General features: G+C 38.3%; 1 protein-coding gene across 5 annotated transcripts in view; it reads right to left on the minus strand.

Moving 5' to 3' along the window:
• Positions 1-19,877, minus strand: part of LOC139471630 (uncharacterized) — a 75,142-nt gene extending 55,265 nt beyond the window's left edge. For all 5 annotated transcript variants that reach the window (XM_071254023.1, XM_071254024.1, XM_071254022.1 and 2 more), the window contains exon 1: positions 19,705-19,877. In XM_071254023.1, the coding sequence (XP_071110124.1) occupies positions 19,705-19,734 (30 nt within the window). In that variant the 5' untranslated portion in view covers positions 19,735-19,877. The remainder of the gene's footprint in view (positions 1-19,704) is intronic.
• Between the last annotated feature and the right edge of the window lie 836 nt (positions 19,878-20,713).

Raw genomic sequence — 20,713 nt, forward strand, 5'->3', positions numbered from 1 at the left:
TTGTAGAATCAGTCCCCAGTTCCCCCTACTTGTCCCAGGCCCAGATGTTGTATTCAGTGTCCAGGCCTAGATGTTGTATTCAGTGTCCAGGCCTAGATGTTGTATTCAGTGCCAAGGCCTAGATGTTGTATTTGGTGTCCAGGCCTAGATGTTGTATTCAGTGTCCAGGCCTAGATGTATATTCAGTGTCCAGGCCTAGATGTTGTATTCAGTGTCCAGGCCTAGATGTTGTATTTGGTGTCCAGGCCCAAATGTTGTATTTGGTGTACAGGCCCAGATGTTGTATTTGGTGTACAGGCCCAGATGTTGTATTCAGTGTCCAGGCCAAGATGTTGTATTCAGTGTCCAGGCCCAGATGTTGTATTCAGTGCCAAGGCCCAGATGTTGTATTTGGTGTCCAGGCCCAGATGTTGTATTCAGTGTCCAGGCCCAGATGTTGTATTTGGTGTACAGGCCCAGATGTTGTATTTGGTGTACAGGCCCAGATGTTGTATTTGGTGTACAGGCCCAGATGTTGTATTCAGTGTCCAGGCCTAGATGTTGTATTCAGTGTCCAGGCCCAGATGTTGTATTCAGTGCCAAGGCCTAGATGTTGTATTTGGTGTCCAGGCCTAGATGTTGTATTCAGTGTACAGGCCTAGATGTTGTATTTGGTGTCCAGGCCTAGATGTTGTATTCAGTGTCCAGGCCTAGATGTTGTATTCAGTGTCCAGGCCTAGATGTTGTATTTAGTGTCCAGGCCTAGATGTTGTATTTGGTGTACAGGCCCAGATGTTGTATTCAGTGCCAAGGCCTAGATGTTGTATTTGGTGTCCAGGCCTAGATGTTGTATTCGGTGTACAGGCCTAGATGTTGTATTTGGTGTCCAGGCCTAGATGTTGTATTCAGTGTCCAGGCCTAGATGTTGCGTTCAGTGACAAGGCCTAGATGTTGTATTCAGTGTCCAGGCCTAGATGTTGTATGAGGTGTCCAGGCCTAGATGTTGTATTCAGTGTCCAGGCCTAGATGTTGTATTCAGTGTCCAGGCCTAGATGTTGTATTCAGTGTCCAGGCCCAAATGTGTTGTATTCAGTGTCCAGGCCTAGATGTTGTATTCAGTGTCTAGGCCTAGATGTTGTAATCAGTGTCCAGGCCCAGATGTTGTATTCAGTGTCCAGGCCTAGATGTTGTATGAGGTGTCCAGGCCTAGATGTTGTATGAGGTGTCCAGGCCTAGATGTTGTATGAGGTGTCCAGGCCTAGATGTTGTATGAGGTGTCCAGGCCCAACATAATTAAATGTGTTGAACAGACTAGTAAGGAGGTGTTGGAAAGACTTGAATCAAACTTGCTAGGACTGCAAATTAGAAGCAAGACGTTAATGGCCTGTCAGATGTCACGGACACAGGACGGACCACAGAACATATATTTACTCAGACTATGGAGGAACAGTGTCAGTGGGTTCAACACGTGTGCAGGGGAACAAGCACCTGCAATATACCCATGACGCTGTTAGCTATACAGTAACCATGGTAACCATGGTCAGGTCGTTATTTGGTTTTAATGTGGAACACAGATTAATCAAGTTTATTGACATGTTTGAGAAGTGGGTAAATAAAATGATGACATTACCTTCAACCTACATGATCTGGGCACCTTGACATTGTCAAATTCTTCAGTGTACAAAATGTTGGGACAAGGGACTGATCTCTGTATTTATTATGCTATCATGGAACTGTTCTAGGTGAACAATACCTTCCAAATGACGTGCTGGTTTTCTTGGGGAATTAGTCAGCAAAGAGCCAGAGTCACAGGAGACTAATCACAATTTTATTTACAAGAACAATTAACAATTTACAATATACTTAGAAATAACTGAGGGTGCCACAGAGAGTCGGTACACACTCTGGGCTGTGGGAGAGAGGTCTGCTTGGTAAGAGAGTCAAACCCCTTCTCTGCTAGAACTTGGCTACAGTATGTATTTAATGAAAGTTTGAACAATAGAAAGGAATTTGATTGGTTGATACACGATTGGTTGTGTCCTATGCTAAATGGATGGCTAGACAGAGGGGAATACTAAATCCTGTTTATCCTGTTGGACTGGCACTAATCTTGTTGACATATTTACTGGATGCTTTGAAAGAGATTAGGGTGTCACTATAGATGAGCTTGTGTGGGGGCTAATCCTTAATGCCCTATAGACGAGCTTGTATGGGGGCTAATCCTTAATGCACTATAGATGAGCTTGTATGGGGGCTAATCCTTAATGAGTCTTAATTGAAGTAATGTTATTCTAATATAGCCCGGTAGGTGATGACAGATATACTTAAATAAATATCCTTTGTCTGGGAGATGGAATCTTGATACCTTAGGCTAGCATTTATCTAAAAGCTTCAAATCAATTAAACTATGTAGACGTAACTCTAGAAGATGCGCTCCCATTACCTTAGGCTAGCAACCATCTAAAAAGCTATAACTGAAGCTACTGATATTTTATATATGCATTTTACCTAATGATAATTATTACTTGCTAAACTATAATTATATGAAATGATGAATAAATATTACACCATGATAACTCATAAAAGCACTTGATGTAGATCTAATTATTATAAGATAACTTAGTATAAATGTTAACCATGATAACTTCCCCTCCGTCTGAAAAAGTTTGGACCCCAAACGTGTAAAATAAAAATGATTAAGGCTTAGATGGACAATGTATAAAGTTAAACTGGTAGTAGTGAATGATAATTATTATAGAGTCTCTTTGGTATAATGAAACATGATGTAAATGATCTTTCTGCTGTCATCAGGGAATCAGGATGTGGAGCTGGCTTGTCTTGGCACTCTGTACTTGTGGTTTTATCGGTGATGTATGAGGCCTTGAGTTCCACATCCTGGATTGGGGTTTGAGGATAGTTGGCTGTGTCCATTAGAGGTTTTACATGGAAACAAAGAAAAGAGAGTTAGCATGTTAAAAAAAATATGTCATATATAAATACTTCCTCCGTTTGTCTGTAATAACTAGAAAATAAAACAAATTTGATAATTACGATGTAAAAGATCAGTACATCAGTATTACTAAATGGTGTCATGACCAGGACGAATGTATTGGTGGCAGAAAAAAGTGTATCATGGAAAAAATATCCTATTTTCGGATACTATCATTAGATGCTTTATACATATATGTGCATGTGCATATAACAAGTGCATTGATTTATTACTCTAATAAGGTATACAAAAGGTGTTAGAACCTTTGTATATCCTTTTTAGAATTATTTGTTAGTTTTGTTGGTTTGCTTTTTCTTTGTTTTGGTTCATCTCAGTTGTTAGGTTGGGTTTATTTCAATTTGGTTTGTTTCACTTCGCTTCGTTTCGCTTCGATTTCCGTTTGGTTCAATTCGGTTCAATGCGATACGGTTCGGTTTCATTCGGTTTGCAATATAGTTTGATTTGCTTCGGTACGATTCGCAGTATAGGTTGCTTTGGTTTGGTTCATTTCATTTCAATTCGCGATACGGTTCGGTTTCATTTCGGTTCGATTCAATTTTAGTTTTCATTTCGATTCGCGATAAGGTTCGGTTTCGTTTCGATTCACGATATGGTTTGGTTTGGTTCACTTCATTTCGATTCCCGATATGGTTCGTTTCAATTCGGTTTGATTCGCTTTTAGTTTTCATTTTGATTCGCGATAAGGTTTTCTTTGGTTTGGTTCGTTTCACTTCGCTTTTGAGATTGGTTGATCAGGTCAATGCTCAAAGTTTGTTGTGATACAAATAACTCAGATGATCAGGCTGATGCCATTTGTTCTCAACTGGCGACCCATAGTGAAAAGACTGGACACAAGTAAACATAACAAGATACAGCTAATAGCTGTTTAGTGATTTGCACCGTTTATTTAGGAGATTTTGTATTTTGCACAAGAATATTTTCAACTGGCATTCACAGACATATATACATAGTTGATCCTGAAATGGTTGATCGCGTCTATAGTGTATGTTTGTAGCACGGTAGTAAAACCTGTCGATGTCTTCCAAGTCTTCATGTGGAAAAATAACCCTTTTGGATTTATAGATTGGTAGTTGAGCTGGATCATATGGACAACTATCTACATTAACGGGCCAATCAGAAAGATCCTTCCAGCTATCATCAAGGTAGCTCTGTATGAGGTGGGGAGGAACATTTTCAAAATAGTGTGTAAGGTAATGATTAGTTTTGTTGTTGATATGTAAGGTCTTGACATAGCAATCTCCTTGAATAATTTCAATGCCCATAACTTTCGTTATTCCATTATCTACTTTTCGTTGGTGTTTTGGAAAAAGCGGATATGGTTTGACGTCTAATTCTATGCATGGTTTGGTTTTCTCTTGCTGGACATTCTCTGACATTGAATTACCTGACAGAACATTGACTGATTTATTGTCTTGTGCTGATTCCTTTTGGTCGAAAAACTTATGATTCTTCAGTGGACGTTTTCGACGTTTTCCTGACATACTTCTTTTGAGGTGAAATTCTCTCCGAATGGAGTCTGGAATGCTGCTGCCATACTCCCATGTGTTTCCTCTTTCCTGATCCTTCCATTTCACTCTGTAGTAGATTTTGCCATTTGCTCTCTTAGAACTAACAATTGAGTGGATGTCCTCTGGATTGAAAACCTGAGGGATATCCTTGGTTTGATTACCTGATGTTGGACTTGGAGGTTGAACCTGGCTGTCGTCGGGTTGTTTTCTGGATTTGGGCTGGTGATGCTTACTATTCACTCCTCTTTTCCCTTTGTTTATCGTTTCATTTACCTTGGTTGGAGCACTAGGACCTGGTGTGGCATGATTTTCCTTCATTGTTGCCGTGGGATTGGTAGGTTTTTCTGTTGTACTTGAAGCAGGGTTTTTCTTCTTTGTTGGGGTCTTTGGCTTCGGACTCTTGTTGCTGGAAGTACCTGCCTTTGTTTTGGAATTGACCTTCTTACCTTTCTGTTGTGGAGGTGACTGATCAGTAGCCTGGTAAGTTGAACTTGTTGATGGGGAATTGTTGCTGTCAGGCTGTGAATCACTGACTGGTTCCTCATTGTCATCCATGACTCCTGAATCTATGTTACTGTTGTCATTGAGGTATGGTTCTGGAGGATACTGTGGACGATCAGCAGGATCAAAATATGGCTTCAGACGGTTGGCATGGACCAGTGGTTTGTGTATTTTGTCGTCAGAACTTCGACGTAGTTTGTAGGTATAATTTGGACCTGTATGGACGATATAATAGCTACCATACCACTTTTTGGTTAATTTGTTGGAAAGGCCTTTTTCAACTTTTTGACAGTAAAGCCAAACTCTTTGACCTGGGGCGAATTCTGGTTCTTTAGCCTTTCTATTATATTGTTCTGAATACACCTCCTTAGCCCGAGCATTGTTTTCAGCTGCAATTGTTCTAGTGATTTCCAGCTCCTCAAGCAAATTTGAAAGATAACTTTTGTTATTGTGGCCTAAATTTTCTTTTGGAATTAATGCTACATCTTGTGGAGCTCTCATTTCTCGGCCGAAAAGCATAACATATGGGGATTTTTGAGTTGATGAATTTGGAGCCATCCGATAGGCCATCATGATGCCAGGAATAAAACGGGGCCAATCATTTTGAGACTTGTTACAATAGGCTCTTAGTGACTGATTGATATATGAATTGAGCCTTTCTACACAGCTGTTTGTTTGAGGATGGTATGGGCTGGTATGGGTAAATTTAATTGCCAAAAGTTCACAAATTGCTTTGATGAGTTTGGACATGAAGTTCTGACCTCTGTCTGAAATTAAGGTCCTTGGTGCACCATACCGACAAAATATTTCTCTAACGAGAACATCTGCTACTTCTTTGGCTTCTTGGGTCCGAAGTGGAAAAGCTTCACACCATCTAGATGATGCATCTGTGATGACCAAAATGTACTTGTACTTATCTGGTGTTGTTGGCAGGGGACCGAGAATGTCAACGTGCCATCGGGTGAAGACCTCTTCTACAGGTAGTGGACGAAGTGGTGCCTTCTTGCCATGGTAGTGCCTCTTGGTCTGTTGACATACCTCACATGTCTGGACATAAGTGGCAATATCGCTGTACATTTTGGGCCAGTAGTACTTAGGTCTCATGGTGTTGTGCATCCTTTCTTTCCCATGGTGGCAACCGCCAAACTCTGAGTCATGATAGGATTGCAGGACTTGATTTCTGAGGGTTCTTGGGACTGCCAGCTGTTTAATGAACTTGTCTGCATGGCCTTTCTGTCTTTGTGGAACAAATCTGTATAGGATGCCTTCATCAATTTCAAAAGTATTGGCTTCAATAAGAATCTTTTGACGATCCTTTTCATTTTGTGGAAGGACATCATCCTCTTTGTAGTCAAAGATTTGGATGAAATCTGGACAAATCCTTTGTAGGTGACGTAAATTTGGATGTTCTTTTATACTTACTTCAACCAATGTGTCTTGGGTAACATCAGCATTTGTAGCATGTAATGCTGCGACAACATTAACTGGCACTGACTGATAATCCTCTTCATATTCAAAGGTGACTGACCAATGTGTTGTCTGTGTGTCTGATTCTAAGTGATTGACAATAGGTGTGCAAATATCCTCAGTCTGAGTTGTTTGTGTGACCCGTGTGGATGAATGGGTGTTTGGCAAGATTGTGGTATTGCTAGTTGATTTGCTTTGCTGAGTTGAAGTTACTGAGAAGACTGTTTTCTCAGCATCTTCTTCTGTCTGATCATTACAGTTAATATTTTCCTCATATTCCCTACGTGAGAGAGCATCGGCATTCCCATTGGCTTTGCCGCTGCGATGAACAATGTCAAAAGTGTAGGTAGAAAGTTCCAAAGACCATCGCCCTAACCTACCTGTGGCATCCTTGATGGATTTCAGCCATTTCAATGCTATATGATCAGTGTAGACTGTGAATTTGGAATTTGCAAGGTATGGACGAAAGGATCTAATGGCTTCAACTAGAGCTAAGCCTTCCTTTTCTGTAATGCTCCAGTTCTTTTCGCTGCCATGAAGAGCTCTACCACCAAAAGCTATTGGATGTTCATTATTTTTCTCGTCTTTTTGACTCAAAACAAAACCTATGCTCATATCACTGGCATCAGTTGCAAGAAGAAATTCTTTGTCAAAATGTGGATACGCCAGAACAGGTGTATTACTCATAGCATGTTTGAGGGTGTTGAATGCCTGATCACACTCAAGTGACCATTGGAACTTTGGTTTCTTTCCCACTTCTGCCTCTGAATGCTTCTTTAGCAAGGCATTCAGTGGAAGCGCTATGTGAGCGTAATTTTTCACATACTTCCTGTAGAAGTTCGTGAGACCTAAGAAGGAGCGGATCTGCTTTTGTGATTTGGGCACTGGAAAGGTTCTAATTGCTTCAATCTTTTTGTCATCAACTTGAACACCTCCACATGATAAAACATGACCCAGAAAAGAAACTTTGTCCGTTGCAAAATTGCATTTGGATGGCTTTAGTGTCAATTTTGCCTGTTTCAGATAGTAAAATACTTGCTCCAAATGTTGGAGATGCTCTTCAAAGTTTTTGCTGTAAATTATCAAATCATCAATGTAAATCAGCGCAACCTTAAAAAGCAATTTTCTTAGCACCTTGCTCATGAGCTGTTGAAAACAAAGTGGAGAATTTGTCAAACCTTGGGGTAAACGTTTGAACTGATAAAGGCCTTGATGGGTGACGAAAGCAGTTTTATGCTTTGAATCTTCATGTAATGGCACTTGGAAGAAGCCATTAGCAAGGTCTAAAGTAGAGAAGATCTTAGCTTGTGCATTGGCGATGTTATCAACAACATCATCAAAAACAGGAAGAGGCCATGACATTGGTAAAGTGACAGAATTCAACTTTCTGTAGTCACAAACAAATCTATATGAGCCATCGCGTTTCTTGACTAGGATAATGGGAGCTGAATACATAGAAGTAGACTCCTCGATTAAATCATACTTCAGAAAATCATCTATAAGTTCTTCAGTGACTTTTTGGAGATGAGGAGATTGGCGATATGGTCTACTCTTAACGGGTGGGTGGTCGCCAGTGTCAATGATATGTTGGTGCATGTCAGTCTTTCCTAAATCTGCAAGACTTGTTGAAAACATGTCTCTATTTTGTCCCAAGAATCTAAGTAGTCTGTGTCGTTGGTCTGGAGTCAGTTGTGTATTGGTCAAATCAAATCCTAATTCTTGTGCAATTTTAACATAATCCCTGGTGTCATTGTCTCTCTTCTCATTGTCAGTGTTAACGGTCGTGATGAATGGTTGGTCACTGTCGATTGCATAAACAGAGTCTTGGTCAATGTAATTAAATTTGCCTACAACTGTTCCCTTGTCAAGAACTTTTTCTTCTTGGGAGGGATTCATAAGCCTAAATGTAGCAGTTTTGCTTTTCACTTTGGAAAGAGTTCTACCACCTGCTACTTCAGTATGAGCAGTGAGGGAAGCAATGGGTTCAATGAGGATGAGGGAATCCTCTTTGGTCTCTGACAGTCTGACCTTGAAATGAATTTCACTCTGAGGGGGGATGTAAATCTGATCTATTGTTTTTGCTAATCCACTAATCTCTTGCATTGAATTGGCTATGAAATTGATATATTGCCTATCTGAGGTGCTGTTGTTAAGTATCAAGGAATGACAGCTATAATCTAAGACTGCATCATTGTCATCAAGGAAGTTCTCGCCTAGTATCACTGCTTCTGGTAGTGTAGGCAGAACATAGAATCTTTGAGAAAATTCCTGATCCTCAATGACAAAATCTAACACAACTGAACCTAACACTTTATGCAATTCGCCGCCAACACCTTTAACCTGTGGAAAGGGTGAGTTTCCAAGAGTAAGGTTTTCAAAAGCTGTGCTCAGAAAAGCAGACGAAATACAAGAAATGGATGCCCCTGTATCTACTAAACAATTTGTTGTTTTTGTGCCAAATTTTGCCTGAATTACACTTTGGGCAAGGGGCGTAACTAAAGACACTGTTGGAATTTCACTCTCGAAGTTACTTTCCATACCAGACTCCATATTTGCCATGACACCTATTAGTATGTACCGTACTAAATTAAAGGAAGACAAGTAATCAACAATGTAGTACTTACAATATTTGAAGACTTTTTCTTCCTTTGTTGGTGTCTTTGGAGGAGTTGGTTGTCTTTAATCCAGTGTTGAGGTCAGAGGTAGATGCAGCTTGCTTGTTATTCCATCAGATGATCACGGTTGGACATGTCCTCCAATGGGTTCTTGTAGTTGGTTGTAGTTAGTTCCTGGACTCCGTGGTTCCGAAAACGATGATTCTCCGCCAAATTATCATGGAACTGTTCTAGGTGAACAATACCTTCCAAATGACGTGCTGGTTTTCTTGGGGAATTAGTCAGCAAAGAGCCAGAGTCACAGGAGACTAATCACAATTTTATTTACAAGAACAATTAACAATTTACAATATACTTAGAAATAACTGAGGGTGCCACAGAGAGTCGGTACACACTCTGGGCTGTGGGAGAGAGGTCTGCTTGGTAAGAGAGTCAAACCCCTTCTCTGCTAGAACTTGGCTACAGTATGTATTTAATGAAAGTTTGAACAATAGAAAGGAATTTGATTGGTTGATACACGATTGGTTGTGTCCTATGCTAAATGGATGGCTAGACAGAGGGGAATACTAAATCCTGTTTATCCTGTTGGACTGGCACTAATCTTGTTGACATATTTACTGGATGCTTTGAAAGAGATTAGGGTGTCACTATAGATGAGCTTGTGTGGGGGCTAATCCTTAATGCCCTATAGACGAGCTTGTATGGGGGCTAATCCTTAATGCACTATAGATGAGCTTGTATGGGGGCTAATCCTTAATGAGTCTTAATTGAAGTAATGTTATTCTAATATAGCCCGGTAGGTGATGACAGATATACTTAAATAAATATCCTTTGTCTGGGAGATGGAATCTTGATACCTTAGGCTAGCATTTATCTAAAAGCTTCAAATCAATTAAACTATGTAGACGTAACTCTAGAAGATGCGCTCCCATTACCTTAGGCTAGCAACCATCTAAAAAGCTATAACTGAAGCTACTGATATTTTATATATGCATTTTACCTAATGATAATTATTACTTGCTAAACTATAATTATATGAAATGATGAATAAATATTACACCATGATAACTCATAAAAGCACTTGATGTAGATCTAATTATTATAAGATAACTTAGTATAAATGTTAACCATGATAATGCACAAGAATCAGATATGACTGATCAATTTGGTGAAACATGAATGTCAATTTGAGCATTGAACATGATTAATGTTGTAGATATTTCTAAAAACTTGAAGCAAGTTGAATTATTTTGCCATTTTTTCATTATTTAATACCTTTTTTTACCAGTGTGATTTTTTTAAAATACATCAGTGATTTAACGGGGACAAATGGCATTAGAACATGACAATGATGACTGCATCAACTGCTGACAAGACATTCCTCTGTAACAGTACCAAGTTAAATCAATCAATGTCCTAGAAACTGAACTGATATGAAATGAGGCAACACGTACTACTTGACACAAAAATGTCAAGTATTCTCCAAGTATGTAAACAACATCATGAACATGATGAATATTTTAATATATCAATTTCTCCATGTATCGCAATTGTTTGCCTTTGATTGTACGATATTGTCAATAGTATACCTGACAATCGATTGTTTCAAAAGCTGAGTGTTCAGCCTTGAAACTGGAGCAATGTTGAGCTGGAGAGCTAAATGACTGTTTGTTGTTGTTCTGGTGAGCTGGAGAGCTAAATGACTGTTTGTTGTTGTTCTGGTGAGCTGGAGAGCTAAATGACTGTTTGTTGCTGTTCTGGTGAGCTGGAGAGCTAAATGACTGTTTGTTGCTGTTCTGGTGAGCTGGAGAGCTAAATGACTGTTTGTTGTTGTTCTGGAGAGCTGGAGAGCTAAATGACTGTTTGTTGCTGTTCTGGTGAGCTGGAGAGCTAAATGACTGTTTGTTGCTGTTCTGGTGAGCTGGAGAGCTAAATGACTGTTTGTTGTTGTTCTGGTGAGCTGGAGAGCTAAATGACTGTTTGTTGTTGTTCTGGTGAGCTGGAGAGCTAAATGACTGTTTGTTGTTGTTCTGGTGAGCTGGAGAGCTAAATGACTGTTTGTTGTTGTTCTGGTGAGCTGGAGAGCTAAATGACTGTTTGTTGCTGTTCTGGAGAGCTGGAGAGCTAAATGACTGTTTGTTGTTGTTCTGGTGAGCTGGAGAGCTAAATGACTGTTTGTTGTTGTTCAACATGTTCAAGTTGTTGTTCCAATATTTGTGTCGAGAAAAAATCAAGAAATAAATCTTTTATTCATTACAATTACACTAATTAAAATACATGATATAATTATCAAGCCTTAAACTGTAAAAGTTGGTTTAATATTTTCGCAAGAGTATTGCAATTGTTGACAACTATCGAGATCATTGCCGCTATTATAAGCATAATAGTGTGGGGTACTACAGGGTTAGAAACTAACAGTTTTTGTCCACTTGTCCTTATAATGATAACATATAGCAAAACCAATAAAAAGGGCAAATTTCTACTGGTCCTTAGGATACTTTTACCATTGGGCAGTTTGGCAAGGACTATAGGACTAGTGCCAATTTTTAACGCTGTACTATCGTAATACAATTGCAATCTTGCAAATAGCCTCAAGAGTCACCCCTAATGAATATATATCACTATTCAGCCTGACATCTTAACATTCTTATTTCTGTCCAGCGAACAGTCAACCCAAATATCATGAACATGATGACCAAAGCGACTGCTTAGTTAGCCAAACATCTGGTAAACAAGTATGTACATGCCAATGTGATCAGAATGCCTATAACTGTAGACATGCCTGGAACTCTGTATATCCAACATAAAGCCGGGATAACATGCCCAGCACTAAGTCATAACAAAACCATTTATTCGCAGGCCAAGCCCTTATGATCCCCGTTCTGTAGAACCCACTGATAGAAAGTTAATCTTATTCTGGGAAAAGTTATTCAAACAGCTCACTGGACATACAATATCAGGCAGTATCATTCACTGGTACACATTCCACAGCAAGTTGGTTGTCAAAACAATTCAATTCCCCCAACCTACATTGGTTTCTACTGTCAGCACAGGGTAAAATATGAGCTTGCTAGATCGGGAAGGCATTACGAATATTTATACCATGGGTATTACCATCTGCAGTGTAGAGGACATGAACACTGACACAGACTTAGGGGGGTGTTGTGGGTCAGTGTAATAATATATTTTACTGTGAGGCTAAGCCAACAAACATGATAAAGATAAAATGCTTAGCCATTGTTATCCTTCACATGAAAACTGTTCTATGTATGTCTGATAAGGACATGTGTCATCAGATAAACATGATAAATAAAATGACTTTTATTACTTTTTCACAGAACCTTATATATGGAGAGAAAAAATGTATATGAACAAATTTGGAGGGATTTCCAAATGGTGTAAATTTTAAAGCAGTGTCGATTAAAAACAATCAGGCAGTACCATGGCAAAACACGGCCTACGGTGCCGAGACTTATCAAAGTCTGTCAGAAATATTTGTTCTCCTGACCCACATTGAGTTATTTGAAATACTGTATTTACCATATCAAGTGCCCTTGACCAACTTCCAGACAGTTTGTAAGTAATCTTTATCATGTTTATAAGCACCCCTAACACATGAACAGAAACTGAAAATTTACATGACAGTCTGTATTTTAGGTATGTTACAGATGGCAGCGTTTGAACAAAGGTTGTTCACTTCCTCTCGATCTCTTACAGCAAACTGAACTCGCTGTGGACATTTTTTATAAGCAGCCCCCTTTGTCAATCACCAGGGCTCAGGGAAAACAGCAGTCCCAGCAATATTCACATGTTTCGAACACCACCTGATCTGCTAACCCAAACGGCCTTATATGGAGCAGTTCATTATTGCGTTACTCACATCCCGGGGAAATGGTCTCAGTTTCAAACAAGGCACTAATGACAAGGTTCAGCTTACTGCAATGAGGAGTGAGTTAGTGGAGTTTAATGCTGCTTTTAACAGTATTCCAGCTGTATCACGTTTCTGAGCTAACTGTTGGAGGAGAGTCCGAAGAATCTTCTGAAAATGATGTTGAGAGTTATGGTCGAACACAGATTGAACTTCACTATAATAGAGGGGCGGTCGGGTAGCCTAGTGGTTAAAGCGTTCGCTCGTCACGCCGAAGACCCGAGTTCGATTCCCCACATGGGTATAATGTGTGAAGCCCATTTCTCGTTTGCCCCGCTGTGATATTGCTGGAATATTGCTAAAAGCAGCGTAAAATCAAAACTCACTCACTCACACTCACTATAATAAACCATTTTATTAAATACGTATTTGAAAGCAGGGCTTTGAAATACTGCAAAATACTATTTTTCAAAGTGGAAAAATATTTTAGAAAAAAAATATGACCCACCTACTCGATTATTAAACATTGTTGAATGGGTTCAGATAGGAAACACCATGTTGGGGGCCTTGGCTATCACACCACCCTTGATCAGAGTGAGTGTGCTCTACTGGGTAACCATGAGATGATATGCACTGGAATTCCCATTGTCATGCTTCTCCTGATAACGTAATCTGTGCAGGTGCATGACTCAGTGGAGATATTACACTGATCAATGATGTCTAAGATATGCCAGTGGCAATAACATTAACATTGATTACCCTCAAGCACTGTCAAGGGATGGGCCAATCAGTGTAGAAAATCAATGGTGCACTCTCACATGTCTTACACTCACATTCTTGTCAGTTATTGGCATTTTTATTTCTGCCACCTGTTGAGAAATAAAGTTCATCAAAAAGTATTTACTGTGTACATGGTGTAATGTGCCGTCCAAAGTAACAGAAATTTCAGACTGTTGATAAAATAATCTAAACAATGCTAAAACCTCAGAAAATTTTCATGCTTATTGTCAAACCCATTAGTACGTGTCTTTGGATCCAGAGTTATCAGCCCATGTGTTATGTTGGTTAAGGAGAAAACTAAACTGAAAACAAATGCGAAAAACATGAAAAGGTCTATATGAAAGGTAGGTTTGGACGAGAAGACTTCAGCATTTGTTACAACTAGCGTTTTGTAATGGTTTTAGGGATATTCCAGTCATATCACAGTGGGGTGGGTAGAACACAAGAAATGGGCTTCAAACATCACATGTGTGGGGCCTCATCCGTCCCAGGTCCTCATCATGAAGAGCAAACATTGTAACCACTGTGCTATCTTGTAGTAGGACGATTCACTGATGCATCAGTGAATCATGATGTTTTTTTTGTTTTTTTCGATTCAAGTATTGATCACAATTGCATACAACATGTATAAAGAAAAACCTATTGATTCTTACCTTAAATCAGGGACCTATATAAGTCTGTGCTTAAATGTATTCTTTCATAAATGTTACACCAAACACAAATTACTATTGAAAATGAGTAGTAATACTATCAAATGCACCATACTTGACACTGCCAACTGTAAATCGTTAGTGTGGCAGGTATTTGGCATTCCTGTCTATAAAAAGGACGACTTACGCACCACTGATAAGAGCACAGGTAAATATTGTGATACGTATCGGATCGTGAACAACGTATCGTTGGTGTGTTGTCCCAGCCCTTAATGCTACCACTGCCCCCAAGACACGTTAGAAAAAAGGGGTATGGAGATACCTCAATTTGGTCCCAAGTTCTTCATCACTTATCAGCCAAGTATCCTGACATCCAGAACGCTTAATTAACACGATTAAACAATGGTTCGCTCAATTTATTTTATGGTTCCCCTCTTTCAATACTTTTATATGAGGCAGACATTGTGATCATGTGATAAGACATGAAACTGGTAAAAATTTGTTATCAAAACCATGAACACTGATCAACAGATAAATTGTGAAACATGTTTATTGATGGAGTCAGTGAGTGAGTGAGTATGGTTTTACACCACTTTGAGCAATATTCCAGCAATATCACGGCGGGGGACACCAGAAATGGGCTTCACACATTGTACCCATGTCGGGAATTGAACCCGGTCTTCGGCATGACGAGTGAACGCTTTAACCACTAGGCTACCCGACCGCCACGTTTATTGATGGAAGTAAGCAAGGGAAGTGCTCAAAGAGAAACCATTCCCAGCTTAAGAAGAGTGTTGTAAAAAAACAATTTGTGGAGAGATTCATAAAAAATGTACAGCCTATTATCCTGACAATGGGAAGGGTCATCAGGTACTGGCCACGTACCACAGCACGGAGCAATGCAAGGCTCTGAACCTCACCAGGGTTACCAAGAGATAATGTCTAAAACTGGGTGGGAATTCTGTGAGCATTTTAAAAGACAACAAAGCTGAGATGATTGATCCTATCAAGTGTAGGAGTGAGTGAGTTGGGTTTAATGCGGCTTTAAACACTATTCCAGTTTTGTCACGGCGTGTCAGCTTCATGTGGGAGGAAAGCCCAAAGTGATGCAGGTCTCAGAGGTTTACCACTTCGATGAAACCCACTAGCACGGGTATGGTGCTGACAAACCTAGAAACATAATCGGGGCAGGTGCCTCATCAAGAGTCAGAGATACTAGGCATTTGAAGGTCAACATGCTCAAAGGTCAGAGATTTATATAAAAAAACACAATATGCTCAAAAACATGTTATATGTTATTCTGCATACCTAAAATGACATTTTTTTTAAGATGGATGTCGTCAAGCATCCATGAAGAAGAAATAGAGGAAATGTTGAAAATGCAAGAACACTTATAAGAAAAAAAGGTTACATGAAGGTAAAAGCTCAAAATATGAAAAAAAAACATGATGGGCAAAGTGACGCTATCATCAGGGCCAGTCTGAGTCCTGTGAGTTTAACTACCTTGTTACCATGGTTACAATTTACTTTTTTTGCATTGCAAATTCTATACACATCTGGATTGTAACATTTTGGTATGATACATGAAAATGCAGCACTTAATATGTTAAGCATTTCTGTTGTCAATGACGGTCAAAATAACTTAATAACAGCCCACATAAAACATATATAACTGGTTAATTAACAGTGGCTTGAAACATTTTGTACATAAAAAGACAAAAAATAGTGTTTTACAATTAATATTAATATCATTTTACATGTTCCCATGACTGTGATCACGTAGAGTTAGTTTTGCATTGATACTTGACCTTTTGATAAAATACAAACATAAACATGATAAATGAATCACACTAAACTGGTAAGAGAACATCCATTTTTTTATTATAATATCAATAACAGACCGATCCCTAAGACCATTTAAGCATAAACAACCCGCTTCCATGTTAGCATGGTCAGCTCTTAGAACAGACACAATAGAAGAGACATGGGAACAGTGTCAGGTTACAGTTGTAGAGTGTCAGTTCCACAAACCGACCCCTCGGAGAGAAGATTCTGAATGATAGCATTTTGTTGATTGGATTAAGAGTAATTTATCACTAGGTGTACACTAGGATCATTGTTGTGCACTGGAGAGGTTCACATTAATCATGTTAATATGAGCAATGTGAGACATTAAAAAGTCGGTTTAGATCTTTTAAGACTGGAATAGATGACATATACTGTTTGAACTAAGTAGTTTAAAAATCCTAAGTACCTTCAACTCATTTTACAGGAACATAAAAGTACGACCACAAATAAACTGCATCCCAAGTTGAGTTAAGATGGCCATCGGTCACTGGTCACAGACCGATAAGATTCCAATTTGACACATGATTTATTTAAGCACCCAGGTAGTTGGACTTTTGACCGACAGAAATGTTAAGCAAAGCTCCACACCTTTCATAATTTCTCAATTAAACAGTTAACAGTAAGGATCCATCGGACATCCAGTATCAATTTAATAAAACAATGCACAGCCATCAAAATTTGTAACTGAAATTCTGAGCAGTGCATGTCTTTGCATCATACTTTCTGTATCATAGGGAAACTTGTCAGTGGCTGCAGTGACTTTGCCAAGCGTTTTTCTTATAGCAATGTTTTATTTGCCAGATGGTATATATTCATCCAATAACAATTTTAAACAAACAGTATTGCACTGATTTGTTGTCATGGTTTGTCCACCATTTCTGTTGATTTGACTTTTTGACTTTTGCCATTGACTTATTTTATTTCTTGGGTCCAAGTCATTGATCTTTTTACAGTTTTTCTGTGTCAAAATCACTGCCAAGGAACGCATACAAAATTTAACATTCAACATCAAAATTATTCGTCAGTTCTGTGAGTGACTTGAAAAGTCTCCGTCCTTTTATACGTGTAAGAAATATGATTTTATAGATATGATGATTAATATTTTTTCAGTCATACCATGTCAAATCTAAAACTTTCAACATGTCATCATTGTCTTATAATCAGGACAGTAAAAATTAAGTTTGTTTAGCACTGTTTAGAACTGAACATGTTCAACAGTGAATATGGTAAAACTGTCTATGCATAACTTGTAGTTTGCCTCTGTTCACACATCAGTGGATGGGTACCCGGTAGGATGAGTTAGCAATGTGGCTGTTTACCTTCTAGCACCTCACAGGCAGCTTGGGTTGTACATTCCACAGGGAGCTGAGAATTATTCTTGAGTGCACACTGATCCATTGACCGGGTAATAATTAAGTGTGCTTTGAGCAACCACATCATGCACATAGTGGATGGAAAACAGCACTTAACAAATGCACTTATTATTTATATTATTATTTTTAGAAAGGAGGACAAAGCTCATTCAAATTGGCAATCCCAGCAAGTTGATTAAAACAAAATGTCTACTAACACACACTATAAAATGTAGAAAATCAAGCAGTTAATGATTACCTTAAATATAAAAACATGCCAGTTTCTTGCATGGCACTAATCACTGCTAACCATGTTAATTGCAATGTCCAGAACAAAACCAGAAATGGGCTCTGAACAATGGATCTTGGTCCCTCCTGAACATGTTTAAGATATTGATTTCTGAAATAGTAATGATAATCTTTGACACATTTGCATCGCAGGGACATTATAAGGGATATGATGAACTTGTTAACTCTATAACATGCACATCACTAAATATCATGTATGAATTCATGTATCGCATGACTATAACGTCTCATATTGGCACTCAAGATATCCATGTTTAATTTGAGGAGGGAAAAATGTTTTTGTGCCTTCATAATCACTCTGGACATTTTGTGTTGGATGTTGGTAAAAAAAAATGTATTTGCTCTTTTTTGTGTGTATCCTGAAATTATATGTCAACATGATCAAAGGACCTGAATTTGCAATTTCTTATTCAACAAAATGAAAATTGTTGATCAGTGGAACATTGATGTGAAATCAGCGTATGTATGTTATGAGAAACTGTTTTCAGATCATAGGAATTATTGATCCATTTAAATAAAATTTTGATCATATTGTATGCAGCTTTCTACTCCATAATTTATGGTCAAATGCATGTGTACAGGGTAACCAAACAATCATCTGAACAAGTTAAACATGAGAAGAATCTGATTGTGCATGATTATGTCTTATTAGTTTTCAATAATAATTGGTTTGTCAGTTTTGAGGCACATGTGCATTTACATTTATGTGTAACAACTGATATATGCTTTGGGTTTTTTTTGTTCTTACATATTCAGGTAAATGTGTTTTTACAACAGGGATTTATCTATGCTTGTCCTGAGATGATATTTGACAAGCCTGCAGCAAATGTAAATAATAATTCCCAAATTTGAATAACATGATTAACTACCTTCCCAATTCATGATAATATCATCATAACTATGTTCTGGCCTTGTTGAGACAAATGACCATGAAAAAGGAAGAGATCGTATTGCTTAGATTTAGCAACAAATACAATGTTAAAAAAATACCACTGAATTTTTTAAAAAAGAAAGAAGAGAAAAATCACCAAGGTTGAGCAAAATAAATCTGACAGGGGGCACGTAATTTGAAATCCTAGATAAATCCCTCCATAAATAATTGGTGTTCAGATCACATACATCTGACAACACACTATTTTGTTTTCATGCTTTTAGCGGGTTTTTTTATCAGCTGGTCATGTTGTTATTATTTCACAATATCTAGTATACAAGATATAAGCTGGAAGAGAATTATGACTGTCGAGTATAAAGACAGAAATTCAAATCAATACAAGATAACATTCACAGGTATGAATGTTACATCAAATATACAATGTACATGATGTTGACTTCACAGCAATGGAATTGTGATTCATGTAAAATACAAGATGAAAATGACATATTAGAATCTATAGACCTATATATTGTATGATGATGTTGAACCATTAGCATCATTAAGCATTAGGCACCTACTTTTGTGTATGGCTATGATGACTATTGCATTGTACTATTTTGAAAAAAAAATGTGTTCACACTTTTCTTTTCAAGTTTTGTGTGCGTTATCTAAAAATCCAAAACATCGAGTTCAAGAATATTGATTTGATAAACGAGGTCTCTGTTCATTGATAATTGGCTATTTTTCCTCCAGAATTTCGTTTATAAGCATTTCCATCAGAATTTCTACACGCTTTTAAGCTGTTCGTTGAAGCATATTGGCACAAAATAGATACGCTTCGTCGAGACGAATCATGACAATGAAATGCGTCCAGTCGGTCTTCACTTTCAAGTCATGATCAGACAAGCATTTGACAGTCACGCCTGATTGAAAGGCGACTTACCGATGTTCTCTGGTTCCCAACACCTGCCATGGCGATAGCGCACTATCTTCTACATCCAGTCATGTTATTTCATCACAGAAAACCATCACGAAAAATATCCCTCCTGATTGTGAGCCATTTTTATCGAAAACGTAAGTGCAGGAGGGTTCCTTAGGCCATGGAGGCAGCCATTTTCAAACAAACCCTTGTTGTTGTATGACGTCACAGAGCTCAGCGCCCTCTCCATCCATTAACTTTCCATGTCGCTTCGATAGTTATTTTGATCCTGATAAATAGCGATCTTTTTTTTAAAAAATGGCATAGTGTGTAATATTTTCAAGTGTAGGAGAGGTTCGATCGATTTAACCATTTTATAGCAATATGCAAAACTTTTCAGATTAAATGAGAAGGGAGGCTACTCTGGGCGTTAGCAGGTGCGTGTTGGAAACTTGCCAAATATTCTGTTTGGGTTCAAGTCCAAATGAGAATTAATTCGAAAGTGAATGTTTTGTTTGAATCGGGGTTTTTTACGTTTTATCGTTCAGTATTTCGATTGGTATAAACATTCAACATGAAGAATGTACACTGAAATGAAAACAATATTTTCATAATTTCCTTCAATAACATTGTATTTGATCTATTTGTGTTTGGGGACTCCAGCTACATTCCAGCTGTATATTGGTGTCCTGTAAAAAATCTTTAAAGATTCATTTTTCTGATGCAATTGTATCTTGGATGGATTCAAACCCACGTACAGCACATCCTGGCGCATCAAAGGAATACAACTATGCCAGATCACTGTGGAGAGATGATCTTTCAAGGTGTTCTATCCACAAGCAGTAAATCCTGAAATGTCAAGGGGATAAAACTATGCCAAATCACTGTGGAGAGATGATCTGTCCTGGTGGTGTTGTGTACTGAACATAAGCATGTTTAAATAACAGGCAATGAAAACAAAAATTTGTATTTATTCAATGTGGTTCAAAATATTGTATTTATTTTGTATATGTAGTTCGTCTTTGGCTGTTAT

This window comes from Haliotis cracherodii, unplaced genomic scaffold (genome assembly GCF_022045235.1).
Source record: "Haliotis cracherodii isolate W230 unplaced genomic scaffold, xgHalCrac1.p SCAF_23, whole genome shotgun sequence".
NCBI lineage: Eukaryota > Metazoa > Mollusca > Gastropoda > Lepetellida > Haliotidae > Haliotis > Haliotis cracherodii.